The sequence below is a fragment of the Cydia pomonella genome, chromosome 12, assembly GCF_033807575.1.
Source record: "Cydia pomonella isolate Wapato2018A chromosome 12, ilCydPomo1, whole genome shotgun sequence".
Classification (NCBI taxonomy): Eukaryota; Metazoa; Arthropoda; class Insecta; order Lepidoptera; family Tortricidae; genus Cydia; species Cydia pomonella.
Genome location: NC_084714.1, coordinates 15,872,673 through 15,890,088, shown reverse-complemented (window position 1 = coordinate 15,890,088; position 17,416 = coordinate 15,872,673). Strand labels below are relative to the sequence as shown.

The following is a 17,416-nucleotide window of genomic DNA, read 5'->3' as shown; positions in this document are numbered from 1 at the left end:
TATAATGCGATTCTATTCAATTAATATATGACTATCATTCAGGAACGTCTATTGATTGTTTAAGCCCCCTCCAGACTATTTGCTAGAATCGCGGTGCGACGCGCGACTTCGCGGAGAGAACATATCGCGACGTTGACGCATGACTTCACACTCGCACAACTTCATGGCGATTTAGCAGTTTGGTTCGCGCAAAGATTTCGGAAAAACATCAGCTGATCAAGTTTAACTGTCAGTTATCTACACAATCGTACGTGCTGTAGCTAATTTTCCATTTTGCTTTGTTAAAAATAAAACCGTATTAAGCGAGAGATAACGAGAGATGTTTTGACGTTAATAAATCACGTTAATCACGTGCTTAGAGACTGCCAGTAAAATAAATTCGCCGTTCGTATTGAGTAATTCGCATATTAGGCGTCCTCGTTAGGCTAGTAATATCGAAAAATAAATAGCTGGGATTATGTATTCCACTTTTCAATGTAGTACACTGTGATAACTGCAATTTGACTACATATGTGGAATAGCTAGCTGATTATAAGTTTATTGGACGGAGATATATCATTCAACTAATTTTGAGCACGTAACATACGACTGGGGATGGTAAGAAAAATTAGAATTTCATACTCTGACAAAGGTTGGCCAGATGAATGTGTGTTTTAAAATTTTAGTTCATTTTTCTGGGACTTTTTTCTATGTAACAGTGTTAATCGGTGGTACAGGTACGAGTACTGGGTAAACGAGTACGTACATACAGTGCTCTTTGTTAAAATTAATTTAAGTTTTTTTTCAGTATTTCGTAAACAGAGAAAAAATAACTCAAAGTTTCAACTTGTATGTTAGGTACTTAGTCTTTCTCATTTTAGCGCTTTTTCTTTTCAAGCTCGACGAGCAGGCTGACAGGTGTTACGCTGTAGCGAGATTAGGAGTTTTTTACAAAATATATTCAAATCAATTTTAAAATTAAAAGTGACAAAAAGTTCTGTATCTATGGACTAATTCGACTATAGCCGGTTTTCTTGGTGTCTTGTCGATTTCCATAGGCGATTGATTGATCGTTAATATTATCATCGATTATTAGTACAATCAAAATGAATAAGTCAAGTTCATATAATTCGTGGATTCTTGTTGTATTTTAATAAAAAATTAATCAAAGGCGTTATACTATTTATTCACAGTTACCTCTTTATTTTGGGATAAACGCAACACTTATATTTAATGCTCATGTGTCTAACCAAGCTAACTCTGCGTGGCATTTGTAATGACAAAGTGTGACATTGTTATCATTACTGTCAAATTTCTATGAAGATATGACGTTTATAACGACACTCCGTCCCTTTGTTATATTAAAATCAGTGCACAGTTAACTTAGACGGACTCTAACAACTTATAATTATGTATGTTCGAAATTTCGAATTTCATGAAGTTTTGTTTTGCTTCTTATCAATATGGATAACTCTGCCCAGCGCTGACGTAATATAATCCAGATCTGAAACAAATGCGTAATCATATTATTAATAAGCGATAAAATTTATTTGGAAGTAGGTTTATCTGATATGATGATTACACGATTATCTTGCATTAATTGAACATATTTGAAAATACTTTTTATCAGGCCACGTGAGTAATCATTTGACTAAGTATCTGTTTATTTACGATCTCAATTGAGGGAAACATAAGTACTAGAGAGAGGTCTTTATCATACCAAATGATATCATTAGAATGAACCAATAAACAATAGTGAACTGTTGGGAAAAGTTAGGTCAATTCTATTAACGAGATCTACTAAGAACCAGGATTTCATGGAATTTCATATCCGATAAAGGAGAAATAAGGATAAAAGCATGCAAAGCAACCTGGAAAAATGATTTAACAAATATTTGTCCTTTCACTCACCCAGTCTTATACACGTCACTATTGCCCAAATGTAATTCAGGACCGGAGCAAAATGCCGCCACAATTTCATCTTGGCTATCACACTGTCTTCCGACCAAGTGGTCATACTTGACAGTGGCGGCAAATATCTGATAAGATCGGTTGTGACTGCAGGTTGAAAGCACGCAGCCTGGCTGGGAGCCCCCACCGTTGACGTAGAAGTCGACGTCTCCCCAGGCGATCCCCCCGTTGTTGCCGTATGTGTGGATGCATTCGACGTAGATACCGTCGGTGGAGGCAATGCGGTTGCTGTTTATGAGCCAGATTGGGCTGACGGGATCTAATCCTGTAATAATTTATCAAAAGTGCTTGAAAAAAATGTTTTTAATCAAGTTTATAATTCTTTAAGTAATTATTTTAATGCTAATCAACACGGATTTTTGCGACGTAGATCTACAGTATCTAATCTTATTCTGTTGAACGATTATGTTACTGACGCTATAGATAGTGGGTCCCAAGTTGATGTAATATATACTGATTACAGCAAATGTTTCGATCGCATTGACCACAGCTTACTAATATCAAAGCTGAATAACATCGGAATAAATGGGGATTTACTGCGATGGTTTATATCATATATCGAGAACAGAACCCAGGCTGTTGTCGTGAATAATTATATGTACGGCTGGGTCACTGTTCCTAGTGGGGTACCGCAAGGGTCATTATTAGGGCCGTTGCTCTTTGATATATTTATTAATGATATTGACAAATGTCTCCTGCATTCCAAGCTTCTATGTTTCGCTGATGACATGAAAGTTTTCTTAAAGATAGAATCTATTGCTGACTCAATATTACTACAGTCTGACCTCGTACGCCTTGATGATTATTGTCAATTATACAGATTGGACTTGAATCCCTCTAAATGTTTTGCAATGACCTTCTCGCGCCAACGTAACTTAGTCGATACTAGATATGCCTTAAAGGGTCAAACCCTGCAGAAAGTATTATGTATGAGAGATTTAGGGGTCATTCACGACTCTAAACTAATTTTTGATAATCACATTAATAACATTATTTGTGGCGCTTATAAAGCCCTAGGTTTCATAATGCGCAATTCTGTTCACTTCACTCAGGCCAAGACGCTTAAAGTGCTATATTGTTCATATGTTAGAAGTAAGTTAGAATATGCCTCTCAGGTCTGGAACCCTTGCTACAATACATATATTGACAGAATTGAACGCATTCAGAAAAAAATCATAAAACACCTTTGCTTTAAATTAAAATATCCCTACAGTTCTTCCAACTATCTTAAAATATGTAAGCACCATCACCTTGTCCCTTTACAAAAACGTCGTGAAATAGCCGATATTACATATCTCCTAAGTATTACCAATGGTGTAATCGATTGCTCTGAGTTGCTAAGTAAACTATGTTTCAAAACCCCCATTCGTTCTAAAAGGTATCATCCCCCAATAGCAATCAGCAATGCATCTTCCAAATACAGACAGAATAGTTTTTTACCACGCGCCAGTCGTAACCTAAATGAGCTATCTAAAGAATTGGATATGGATATATTCAACTGTGGCATTCCTAGCGTGAGACGAATTTAGTGAAGAAATACTTTGAGTCTTTTGAGTGAGCGTGTTGTCGCCTTCTTGAATACCTATTAATTACGTATTTACTATTTATACTTTTACCTTAGACCTCATTATGTTACTAAGTTAATTAGTATTTTGAACTCCCACATTATCCTTATTAAGTATCATTTGTATTCGCTTTGTTCACTTATGTGGTTGCAATAGTGCGTAATCTTAGTTTAGTATTATGTCACTACCTGTGAGTTCCTATAATTGGCTTCCTGTATCTACTATTTTTTTCTATGTTAATGTCACAGCTGTTGGATCTCCAAATAAATTTAAAAAAAAAGTTTTTGTCAAAAATTTCATTTTTGGTACAAGCTTTTATCGCTGACTGTTGTTTTCTTTCCACAAGAAACTAATACTCATCGAGACAATTCTAAAAACCCCAAACACAATTAGGTTACGTTGTTTTATCACAGAGTTCCTATGGCCACCTCCTGTCTCCATCATCAGATCATCTCGATGGTACCATAATATTGCATTGTCATCTAACTTACATATGTATGCAAATATTCAGCTTCATCGGAAAGCGGTAAGTGGGTCAAATTTAATTTGCAAGATTTGATTACAGGTGAAACTAAATAAAAGCTTGTAAAAAATAGAATTACTGTTGCATTAGCAGCAGATTTGTATAAAAAAGCCAAAAACTTAGCTTTAGTTTCATTTATAAATTATTGTTTTAAAGTTGGTAAGGCCAAACTTCTTACATTGTGTTGGAGAGATATACTTCTGAATATTTTTTTAAATCGTCATTTCTTATCTTCGGCTCTTAGTATATTTTTTTCTTAGTTTAATTGATGATGAAGCTTATAATGGCTATATATATATTTCGTATTAAACTTGTTTGACTTGATTTGGCAATTATGATGTCACAACAAACCTGAATGATGAGGAAACGAAAGACAAGTTCGTAAATCCGTTTGAACGCGTACGAAACTAAAACTAACCTGTAATCCTTCCAACCCTGCCCCCCGTATATCGTCCAGCATTCCCAGCAACGTGAGCTCCAAGGCTAAACCCAACCAAGTGCATGGTTTCAAGAGGAGTGCCGGTGATATGGTGGATAAACAGAAGCAGGGAGCCAAGGTCTTGGCCTACTGACGTGACGGCGGCAATCGCGGTTCCGTAGAGGGCTTGGGCTGAGTGGCTCCAATCCAAGATTATGACGTTAAAATCCCTGGTTTCGAGATAAGCTGAAATGGTGAAATATTTTAATGTAAGCGCTTAGTAAGTTATTAAGGGGGAAGAAAATGATCAGCATTTAACAAGGAATCACTCAGAATGGTTGTTTTACTTTTACTTTGTCCGTTCTCTATTTACGCTATAAATACTGCAAATCCTCATTATCTTAAATATATTACATTATTTCATATATCTAAGCGACTGCTTATTATGTAACATACAATAAGTGTACGCACGATTTACTATCCCGATATTAAAAAATGGAACAGAAAGTACCGTCTCGGATGAGCTGGTTGATCTCACTGCTTAAGCTCTGGGTGTATCCGTGGCAGACAACCACTGTTGGCCAACTGGCGTTGAAGTTGGACGCCAGGATGAAATCCTTGTCCAGACTTAGCAATTGGCCTGTTGTGGGGTTTAGTCTGTAAAACATATGATGACAGGTTACTACATATTTCGAAGATGAGTCTGCTCAAACATGCTCAGGATTCCACGCTAGCTCCTTCACTATACTCAGGATAGTATTCTGTAATACAATTTATGTTCCTTTTGTTTACGAAACTGACCTTGTGAATAGAAAATAGAGATTCTCCGAGCTCCTGGCACCGTTAACATCGTGTTTATTCACGTTCTGAGGCTTACTATTGAGTGGTACCCCAGATGTGTAATGCGCTGAAAAGGTGCCAAAACATTTAGTTAAGTTGTAAACAATACATGACTAAAAGTTTTATTTTACACAAGTAATAGAAACGTTAATGAATGAAACATTTTTTAGACCACGTCAAATATGTTATGTGAACCGTGTCTGATCATTCGGTTCAATTGGTTCGACCGCTTGCAATTGCTATGGTGTCACAAGCACGTTGCCCATTGTGGAAAGGGCTTATAACTGCCATAAAAATGTATGTTTTGTTATTTTTTAAATACAGTATAACGAGGGATTTAAGAGTGACCCAGGCCTACGTAACCACCGAGTGATAAAAGTTGATTTATCCAATTAATAAGATCATTGACTTTAAAGGATACATTATTAACAATTATCAAATAATACTCATCGAGATAATTCTAAAACTAATTAAATAAATAAAATACTATCCAATTAATATGTACTAATAATATAGGTACATATTACTAGCATTTGTTCACTCTCATCAACATACAAAAATGAAGACAATTCAACGTATAAGTACACACCAATAACTAGAAGTAACACAACAGTCTTCATTTTGGACACTGACTGCAGATATTAGACAACAACTGTAACAACTGTACCTACTGCTTTTATAGCCTTTTTATCCTGATCAGATAATCAGTTAAAATCAGAATACTCTAGAATATTATTTCAAGCGATAATTTTTATAAAATTAATTATTAATTTTTATAAAATTAAAGTTTTTATATTGTTATGTGTTGACGATTCTTATTGGGAGATATTATTTGTGTTCTTTTATTAATTTATCGTTTTTATTTTTGTTGTTCTCGTATTTTCGTAAGTTTTGACATTGTATATTTATATTTTGGATTTTGTAAGTATTTACCTACTTACTGTTATTCTACTTGTATTGACAATCCTTATTGGAGCTATAATTTTATTTCATTAGTACTGTTATTATTTTCATTTTTATTTTATTTTGACGATCATGATAGAAATTCTTATATTTTTGACATCAATGCAAATTTATTATGTAATTGTCTTTCATGAAATAAATCATCTAATCTAATCATCTAAGATTATAGATAAAAAGTCGGCCAATCGTATTTTACATCAACATATTTTTTTTTAGTCTAAACGGTTACCACGAGCTTGTCATTGACCTGACACTGACATATTGGCTAACGTCTGCATAACTTACTCTCGCTCGTACTGGCTTATTAGTGTGAGCGAGATGGATAAAAAGTAAGAAATTATAAGGCGGGATCTATCCATATTAATAACATGCAAAATCATGATATTCGAATAAACGTCATTATAAGTTGTTATAGCCGAGCCAAATATAATAGGTGAGACCAGCACATCGTCTCCGCTGGCTTGGCCACCTCGAAAGGATGGGTGACGATCGGAAGTCAAGAGGGCTTACTTAGGTCGACCAACTGGACGCCGTCCTGTTGGTCATCCTAAATATCATTGGGCGGATAGAGTGGAGGCAGATTTCCGTGAGCTCGGCATCAGCGAAAGCAAAGAAACAAAGCTACAGTCATTTTCAAACTCTATGGGTAGGGTGACAGGTGTCATCTCTATATAATTTATAACCTAAAAATACCAAAGCTCCTAAAATCGTATTGAAACGACACCTGTCAGCGTATTACGTATAATCGTTGAGTTTGAAAAATACTATAACTTATTAGGTTTTAAAGCAGACCCACTGGTCCCTTAGAATGTAAAAGGGAAAGCGCTAAAATGAGAAGGCGTTTAACTATATATGTTGAAACTTTGAGTAAGTAAGGTACACGCCAGCGAATATGTCAGTGACAAACTCGTGGTAAGGCTACTGTTGTGTACAACCCGAGACAATCATAATGTAAAGACTGTAAATTACATAGTCATTATAATTGAAAATAGTGTTATTAAGATCTCGGGCTAATACATATAGCACTCACATGTAGCTTAAAACCACAAGAGCGTTTTCACATTGCCCGATTCGATATTGCATGTCGGATGGAAGTAAAATATACGACATAATTATGTGTATTCATCAGGGATCGGAACCGGTTTTTTGCAAAAACATCGAAATAACCATATATTTCGGTTTATTTTATACTCTAAATGTAGGACTCAGTTGTGTTTTCAGATAACGGCTTCGTATTATTAGATTGCCTAATTAGAAATGAAGTAATTAACAAAGAACGAAAAAATACCGTTTTCGTTCCCATACAAAAAATACCGGTTTCCGATCCCTGGTATTCATTTAATAAATCAATATTACTAAAAAATATATACAATGAAAAAATGGCGGTTTTGATGCCATATGGCTCCTGCAGCTGTTTTTCTTTTAAGCGCCTTTCGACATTCGATATCGGAAAGGCGTATCCGTTATGGGGTCATCCATTAATTTCATCACACGTTTAGGGGGAGGGAGGGGGTCAAGAACATGTGACATGTTGTGACAAAAAACCTAGAAATTCGTGTAATGTAATTAATGGATGACCCCTATTTCCTTACCGCCGACTAGATGCCGACGCTCAAAAGATGCTAGTGTGTTGTGGGCCTATGTTGCATCCTACAATACGGATCCCTGCAATTAAACTTTGATGTTTGTAATTTATTTACATGGACTAATGCAGGTCGGAAACGTTCACATAATCTACAACAATAATTACCGATTAATTGATTGTGGCTACCATATTACCTATTTATATTATTTTCATGTCTTGGTTTACTACAATACATATTTGTGTGCTTACGCATTTACCGATTTTGACGCATAATTTAAATTATAGTTTTATTTCTTATCGGCTTGTTATTATCAACATCATCATATCAAGCTTTTATTGCTCACTGCTAAAAATACATTGATTGAGGAAGATGCGTATAATCTAAGACAGTTTCGTGCTTCGATTGGTAATAAACGAGATGGCGCTGTACAGCTCCATGCATTTTAAGGTAACTCTGATTGTCAAAAGTTGACGCTTGAAAATTCAGTGACCGCAAAAGTGTTTTGGATGTCAAACTAAGGGGCACGTTTTTAGGGTTCCGTACCCAAAGGGTCAAACGGGACCCTATTACTGAGACTCCGCTGTCCGTCCGTCCGTCCGTCACCAGGCTGTATCTCATGAACTGTGATATGTCTACTTGAATAATAAACTATCTTAATCAGTTGAAATTTCTACAGATTATGTATTTCTGTTGCCGCTATAACAACAAATACTAAAACCAGAAAAAAATAAATATTTCTTTCCAATCTCGAGGTTCTCATCCAATCACCGAAGTTAAGCAACGTCGGACGGGGTCAGTACTTGGATGGGTGACCGTTTTTATAGATAATGGTACGGAACCCTTCCTGTGCGAGTCCGGTTTTTTACTTAAACTTTACCTCTCTATTACAATAAATTCTCTTTGCCACTGTTGAGCATAGGCCTCTCTTCGAGTACGATACTTATCCCGGTCCTTAGCTCTCTCATCTCATCTCATCTCATCCATAATGGCTATTAAGTATAATAAATTAACTTTTTCATGATTTCTCGTGCACGTTAAAAAAAATGTTAGCATTATTCTATTTATGGGCCAAATGAAGTGAAGGTATCCGTTTCAGCTCGGGTAAAAAAAAATGCTTTCGTATGCCTGGCTGTTCTCATCTACAAGTCGCATTTTTAGTCGATTCTCGTGAAATTTTGTGATCTAGTCTTGTATGTTTTTTTTGTCGATCGTTTTGGGAATTTATTCAAAATGGTGGAACTATGGTTGTTTGCAAAGTCTAGCAGGCCAATTCGAACTTACACTGACATCAGAATTATATTTGAAACATGTTACATATTTATCGTGTAATAAGTAGTTATCGTGCTTCTCGCCCGCGCCAACACATATACGGACAAATAAGAGCGAAATGCATAACTTAATGACATCAGTTAGATGTCATACTGATATCAGTGTACGTTCGAATTGGCCTGTAAAGCTTTAATTATGAAAAGCTGACCATTGTAATAGAAAATAAACCAGTTTTCACTGGTTTATTTTACTGCTTTTACATATTTCACAACTTTCAGAAAGTCGTATCACAGCGTAAGCTGTTTTCTTAGTATAATTATATAAGTTTCACTTAATTATCACATTCATTTTTTTATAAAACTTGATTTTAAACACACCGTATTAAAGCCGTATGAATGCGTAACGTAATTTTTTAGTTCAGATAAATTGACTCGGACGAAAAACAAGTTTTACAATCCAGTATATTCAGTAGTATATTCTGACTGACTGGTTTTCGTACAGTTTTATCTTGTGCATTTATTTAAAAAAAGTCAAGTAGGACAGTGTTAGTAAATTCTATTAGAATATTTATAACAATGGGCCAACCAACGGTGTCATATTATTTATTTTATTAAGTAAAAAAACAATATTTCTGTTCTTTGAAGCGCTGGGGGCCTAACGGTAAGCGCGTGCGACTTGCAATCCGGAGGTTGCGGATTCAAACCCCGGCTCGTACCAATGAGTTTTTTGGAATTTATGTACGAATTATTTGATATTTACCAGTCGCTTTTCGGTGAACGAAAACATCGTGTGGAAACCCGACTAATCCCAATAAGGCCTAATTTACCCTCTGGGTTGGAAGGTCAGATGGCAGTAGCTTTCGTAAAAACTAGTGCCTGCGCCAATTCTCGGGGTTAGTTGCCAAGCGGACCCTAGGCTCCCATGAGCCGTGGCAAAATGCTGGGACAACACGAGGAAGAAGATTTCTGTTTTTTAATACAGTAAAGTAACGGTTGGTTTGGTTTCTAAAGACTTATATGTATTGGTTAAAGGCAAATGCGAGTGTATTGTTTTTGTTTATTATTACTGTATAAGTTTGTTCTAAAATGAAATCATAAAAAATATAAATACAGAGACAAATTCTCTCTATAAGGATTCTCTTCCATTTATGTCCAGTCTTCCTACAATTTTTGACAACTTGTTCTACTTTAACGTACAAAATGTAGTTAAGCAAATATTCGCCCTTTTAACAAGTGAAGAATTACCGTTTTTTCTGCGTGATAACGGTATTGAAACGGGCTGACATTTATTTTTAAGTAAAGTATTTTAACCCTAAAATAACGGTTCGTTAACACGGTTGTAGCAAAGACGTGTTGAGTAAAGCTTGATTCGTCATGTGATAATGACACACTCGTGACGTTTGACACCGGTCTATTGATTTCATCACGATTTCACTATTTTCACGACATAGATATTGTGGTGGTCTACCTAATATTTTTTTTATGTATTGCATGATACTGCATCACTTATGTTTTAATATTTAAAATAATTTTATTGCTCATAGAACAATTATAGGCGCTTCTAGTTTTCTGCGTAAAATCATTTTCCCTAAAAAGGAGTGCTTTGATTCGAAAACATACTTGTTCTCGAATTTCTATTACTCGTAAATAGAAATGTAAGAAATATATGTGTCTGTTATTTGCCCTTTTATGGTTCAAATATGGTAATAAATTCAATGAATTTAAATGTAGATATCTGAGGGCCTACCCGCAAACTACGTTCGACTTATTGTTTCCTTGTCACACTTATGTACAAATTTACAAGTGCGACAGAGAGGCAATACGTCGAACGTGGTTCGCGGCGGTAGGCCCTCTGACCTCTGATGTCTTAGGAAGGGACGTATGCCACAGATATGAACTAGATGGCATAGAAACAAGCCGCGGCCGGAGCTATGGGCTCTAAAGCATTTACCTATATATTAAAAATATATATTTGTCCGGTAATAGAAGAGGTTTGTTGATAAAATTTATAACAAAAAATATAATCTATAGTACACCATGATGCGTGCAAGTTGCGGTAAGTTTCCAAAATGTAGAAAAAATCTCGGAAGTTTCTGAAAAGGTTAGTGTTTCTGAAATTTAACTATTTGGAAAATTATGCGATTTGAAATCTTTCCGGTGGTACACACAAAAACCTACTCTCCATAGTTATTTAATATAATAGAAAACAAGTTTCAACACAACACGACGATTAGAAAAATTACCTCGTTGAGAGTAAAGGTCTTGCAAGTAATCAACTTGAAAGCATACTCGTAGAGAAAACTACCGGGTGTAAGTGATAGAAAATGCATGTTGATGTGACGATTCTATAATTTTATATTTACTTAAAGTGTAGGGTCTCCAGAACAGTGTCCATAGTACAGTGTCCACCTATGCATGATTATTAGACCGCAGTTTGTATTCTGATCCTGTACAGGATGAATCACGCTAGACGCTGCGTTTTCTATGGAAAGCACTATGTGATCACCGATCAGCCGTGATAGAAAATGATGTGTCGGATGCCCCGCCCCGGGCCCGAGTCATTCTTAATGGTGTTCCTAGGCTTCAAACAATCCGGTATTCCAGGCTGAAAAATAATCTCTTAGTGTAAGTTTTCAGCTTGGGAGCCACTAAAACGATCAAAAGTCAAACTTCTGTCTAACAATAGGGAGGCACACTGAAAGCTATGAGATGAACAGAGCCCCTAGTGTAAAATTATTCGATTTCGAAACGTGACGTATGCGTTTGCGTTAAGTCTCATTTAGTATGGGATTTAGACAAGGCGCGCCAAGCGGAACGTTATGGAAACTCAAAATCCCATACGAAATGAGACTTAACGTAAACGCGTACGTCACGTTACGCCATCGAATAAATTTACACTAGGGGTACAGATGTCGTTACCGGCGACCGTACTTTGATCACGGTTTGTGTCATGTGTGAGGTTGCAGTTTTTAGGGTTTCGTAACCATAGGGTAAAAACGGGACAGGACCCTATTACTATGACTCCACTGTTCGTATGTCTGTCTGTCTGTCACCAGGCTTTTTCACAAATAATTTATTTCTGTTGCCACTATAATAAAAGTACTAAGAACAGAATAAATTAAATATTTCAGTGGGGCTCCCATACCACAAACGTGATATTTTTTGCCGGCTTTTGTGTAATGGTACGGAACCTTTCGTCCGCGAATCCGACTCGCACTTGGCCGGTTTTTTGACAGTTATTCTTGCTTGTTAACTTAAAATGTAATCGTTTATTGCTTTACGCGAACTTCGAGCAAAGCTTTGAGAGAGAAATGCATTGGCTAAAAAAGGTGATTTGAAAAGAGGTCATCTTATTGCATTTGATGGTATATTGTGCATTTTTACTATTTATTTAAATTGTCTATAATAACGTGCAGTTTTTGCTTTTGAACTGGAAATTTTTGATCGAAAACGAAACTTTGTGGTATACCTGGATGTAAAAGAAAAGACAGTTCAAATGCGTGGCCGCATTTGACACTGTCGGAGATATAAGTCGTGATGCGTAGAATAGAATAGAATAAAATAGAATAAAACTTTATTTTTTATAATTAAAGTTACAGAGTTATGGCCTGCCAAGCGCAAGCAGTATTATTTTACATATATGTCTTAGGTATCAAAAAGATCTAATGTAAAGTAAATGGGGCTCAGTTCAGGTATGAACTGGCTCACGCTAAAGCTATGTATACATTTAAATGACAGGGATACGAGGTGGGGCCATTCGCTTGGAGAGTGGTTTTCCTCTTTCTTGTTTACACACATAGTCAATTTCACCAGTACGCAGACCAGGTAACATAGGATTATGGTGGTTCGGCTTATTATATCTGTCCCCGGGTTGCGTAAGACCCGGAATTTGCTGATCCCTTAACTTACGGAGCATGTCTTCATGGACGTGATGCGTACACGTGCAGAGTACAACATGCTTGGCCAAGCAATTATAATTTCAACGAAAAAATATAGGTATGCTATTTGACAGTTATTATGGTAAAGCAGAGTAAGGTTTTGTAATGCGCCACCTGGCGTGATAAAATGTAACATAATGTACAAATTTAGTTACCCGCCTAATTATGGATATGGATTGATACAGCACTGTTGTTCTAGAGACCCTACTATTATTATGTGAAGATTTTTAAAATTATGTTGTATAGCTAACTAAGTAAAAGAATTTGGGAACTATTTTTGTCTTACCTTACCTACCTTAAAAATGTCTAAGCTCTATACTAAGGAAGCACTTTTTTTTTTTTAATTATTTTAATAGATGTTTTGTACTGTCGGGTACAGTTTATTCCGAATTTTAAATTAGTATAAGAATAGTCGGTACCTATAGACTTAGCGCGCATGTTCTTGATGACGATGACTCTAGACAAAGGTCCTATTTGTGGCTACGCAGTGAAACCACTAACCGGTCTGAGCCATGGTTACGTAACATATTAGAACTGTTTCTAAAGAGCCTTTAATAGACAGGAACAGTTAAACGCACTCTTGAGGTTAAGGTTACTTTAAAATGTTTAATAATCTATACAACGTCTAAATTTTAAACGAGAGTACAAGTTTTGACAAAATACTTACTCCCTTCCCTTATTCATTCATACTTCTTCTTCTACCTTGCGATGTCCTGGCATTTTGCCACGGCTCATGGGAGACTGGGGTCCGCTTGACAACTAATCCCAAGATTTGGCGTAGGCACTAGTTTTTACGAAAGCGACTGCCATCTGACTGTCCAACCCAGAGGGTAAACTAGGCCTTGTTGGGATTAGTCCGGTTTCCTCACGATGTTTTCCTCCACCAAAAAGCGACTGGAAAATATCAAATGATATTTCGTACATAAGTTCCAAAAACTCATTGGTACGAGCCGGGGTTTGAACCCACGACCTCCGGATTGCGAGTCGCACGCTCTTACCGCTAGGCTACCAGCGCTTCATTCCCTTATTCATTAATTTAAGTGTATAAAGTTTTCCGAGCAATAACGTGAAAAAAACCTATGAACAAAAGCGGCCAAGTGCGAGTCGGACTCGCCCACGAAGGGTTCCGTACCATTTATGACGTATTAAAAAAAACTACTTACTAGAGATCTGGTTCAAACCAATTTTGGTGGAAGTTTGCATGGTAATGTATATTTTTTTTTTTTTAGATTTTTCATTCTGTTATTTTAGAAGTTACACACAGGGGGGGGGGGGGACACACATTTTACCAAAAACACAAACTTCTAAGTTAACGTGAAAAAAAAGATACACCCGTTACACATACATGCGTTTATGTCGCAAAAACGTATATTTAGACACTCTCAAGGGAAAGAGAAACACTCTCAAAACTTATAGGGTACTCCTGTGACCTAGAACTATTACATTTTCCAAGTAATATCTACTTTCAGTACAAAAGTACAGGGAAAAATATCAAAACTATAAATTTATAAAAAAAATATGTATAAAATAAGAAATAAGTAATAAATTTGTACGGAACCCTCGGTGGGCGAGTCCGACTCGCACTAGTCCGGTTTTGGAATGACTTCGGTCTTGCAAATTGGTTAAATTCAGTTTTTTTATTTAGGGAATTGCACCATGTGTAAATCATACTAGTACATGTAAATCGTTCATCCAAAAATAAATATTTTACTGACGAAAGATCCTTGATAGGTACATACTTACTTAGGTTGTCTGGAAGAGATCGATTTTTAGCGATAATTGTAGTTTTACATGTATGCAAAATGTATAATTGTTGGTGCAATAAAGGATATTTACTTACTTACTCACATCCTTTTCCCGTAACCCTAACCTCAAAAGGAAATGTGGGAAAAGGCGCAGATATTGAATGGGTTGACAAAGAAAAAATGTACATTGTCCATGATTACGTACAACTTTATTCAATGGGACAGTAAACGATTTAAGTCGCATTATTAGGCCTACAATGAATCGGAATCCATTTTTATGTCCGTGGCATCGCGTGACGATAATGTTATTTATCTTGGTAATATCGCGGTTCTTTTAATTCACTATTTATGTCTCACATGTTTCCAATATAACTTGACCAAGATATCCGTTACAGCTTTATAAAAACGAAGGTGATATTTATACTGGTAAGTCAAAGCCGATGCGTTTGGAGTGTTGTGACTTCAAAGTCGAAATATCTGGCGATGTGTGTTTTGGCTTCCGCATAGTTTAGTATTGTTTGATTGTCTGGTGAAATGAGTGCTTTGGTCATTTGTTTAAGAGCCGATTGAGAATGTAGATTTCGAAAGAATAGAGTAGTTATTGAGGTTTTATGTTATGTTATGTCCCAATGTTGAAGTAGGTTAAGTTATAATAAGTTCATTTTTTTATCAGTCATTTAAAATATGAGTTTAGTGAGAGACTGAGTTTCCTTTAATAACTTAAAACATTTGGTAGGTACCTATTTTGATAAATATCGAACGCTTTAAAATATGTCTATTACTAAGTAGGATTTTCAAAACAAAATAAGTAATGCCAAATGAAAATCGTGACAACGATAGTTCTTTAACTTGCTAAGTTTACATTGTTTCTCAAGTAATTTCAAACTTTCATTGCCTTAAAAACTGGTATTAACACAAGGCTACATGTGGTGCATCGCTGCGATAGGCGTCGCCGCGCTATTAACCACAATCGATAGCAAAATTACTGTTTTTGTCAACACCATACAGGTTTAAAACGTAGCATTTTCAACAGTTGCCATGCAACAAGATATTGCAAGAAAACTGAGGTTGCGATTGCGAAACGGGCCGCGCGGCGGTGAGCGCCAGTCGCTGGCTTGAGAGAGAGGCGTGCGGTTCTCTGCTGCGCCTGAGTTGAACGCGCACTCGGCGCGTGCGCCAACCGTTCCATTTTCAAACATTCAAATTGTAAGGACTAAGTGACAGTGACCGGAAAACTTGTGTTCAAAAGGGTACTTCAAGTGTTTTATCTAGACGTTATTCAGTGAGTGTTCTAAACGGAGATTGTGAGAATTTTTCTCGTTATTTGACACACATATGACGTGAATAACGGTGCGATCAGACTTGATCGACTCGCTAAAATCGAAGTGTTAGTGTTTCCTACAGCAGTGTCGGAATTTTTAACGGACTTGCTTAAGTAAAGGTAAGAGCGGATGTTTACAGTTATGCTTATTGTATAACTCTGCGGGAGAAAGCCTTAATGCCGCTTTATCGGGCCTTGTAACCCGGTATGCTATCAGTGTTTCTGCATACCTACTTGTGCACTTTTAACTAGATCGAACTCAGACTAACAAACATGTTTTTTGATAAGTTATTTAAGGTATGGTATATTTAGGAACTTACAAGTTATTTTGTATTGCTATTAGTAGTAAAGGAAGTTTCTTAATATTTGTATACTAACTTTAAGTAGGAATAGAGGAAAAAAATCTACCACGCGGTAAGCCGGAAAATTCCTTTTCCTTTTTTACGACCGTTCTGGCCTAGTGGGTAGTTACCCTGCCTATGAAGCCGATGGTCCTGGGTTCACATCCCGGTAAGGGTATTTATTTGCGTGATGAGCATAGATATCCTGAGTCATGGATGTGTTCTATGTATTTAAGAGGAAAGGAGGCGGCTGCTTCTCCATACAAACATAGTCCCCATTTTCTTCTCTGGATATTGACATTACGGAAAAGATTTTTACATAATTTGATGCATATTAACAATAGCTATGTTTGACTTTTTCGAGTTTTGGATTATTGTAAAAATTAGGAGCGAAAAACAGTTTTCATACAAATTTTTAAATGCTTCTTACTCTTACAATAATTAAAATTCGAAAAAGTTAAACGTAGGGACATAGCTGTGGTCGATATACAACAAATTGTGTCAAAATATTGTCAATGATGTTAACACCCAGAGAGGAAAATGTAGTCCACGTTTGTATGAGAAGGCGATTTCGCGCGGGTCCTCCAGTTTCGTCTTAAGTATTTGTATATTATATATATCGTTGGCTGAGTACCCACAACACTAGCCTTCTTGGCTTACTGTGGGATCTAAGTGGGGGCTAAGTCAATTTGTGTAAGAATGTCCCTATAAGATTTAATTATTTTAATTTTTTAAAGCTACAAAATTATAAAACTCTTTTGGCTTCACCAACGTACCTCAAATGAAAAAAACGGAACCCTTATAGGATCACTTTATTGACATACTTAAGTATATCAAAGTGACAAGAAACACTTTAAATAGACTAGTTTTTATGAAAAAAACTTATCAATTCATATTAACCTATAAGATTTCCAAAAACGTACTTATTATTTTGAAAAACATACAAAAAGTAAAAAAA

The 17,416-nt window shown here is 36.2% G+C and overlaps 2 protein-coding genes across 2 annotated transcripts in view; one reads left to right on the top strand and one right to left on the bottom strand.

Annotated features, from left to right (window-relative positions):
• Positions 1-1,146: 1,146 nt before the first annotated feature.
• On the bottom strand, positions 1,147-5,953 carry LOC133523887 (phospholipase A1 member A-like). Its single transcript, XM_061859641.1, has 6 exons — positions 5,886-5,953; positions 5,258-5,363; positions 4,968-5,113; positions 4,457-4,732; positions 1,891-2,215; positions 1,147-1,483 (listed from the first exon to the last, which is right to left on the bottom strand). Exons 1-6 carry the CDS (start codon positions 5,914-5,916, stop codon positions 1,438-1,440), a joined length of 930 nt encoding a protein of 309 aa, XP_061715625.1. The 5' UTR covers positions 5,917-5,953; the 3' UTR covers positions 1,147-1,437.
• A 9,938-nt stretch (positions 5,954-15,891) lies between these two features.
• Positions 15,892-17,416, top strand: part of LOC133523708 (uncharacterized) — a 215,318-nt gene continuing 213,793 nt past the window's right edge. The window contains exon 1 of the mRNA XM_061859391.1: positions 15,892-16,237. The gene's annotated coding sequence lies outside the window, so the exon portion shown is untranslated. The remainder of the gene's footprint in view (positions 16,238-17,416) is intronic.

Coding starts and splice junctions, on each gene's coding strand:
- LOC133523887 (XM_061859641.1), bottom strand. CDS start 5,916: ATGAAGACTGTTGTGTTACTTCTAGTTATTG. Junction 5,364..5,885: donor TGTGTTACTTCTAGTTATTG/GTGTGTACTTAT, acceptor GCACCTTTTCAG/CGCATTACACATCTGGGGTA. Junction 1,484..1,890: donor AGTGACGTGTATAAGACTGG/GTGAGTGAAAGG, acceptor CATTTGTTTCAG/ATCTGGATTATATTACGTCA.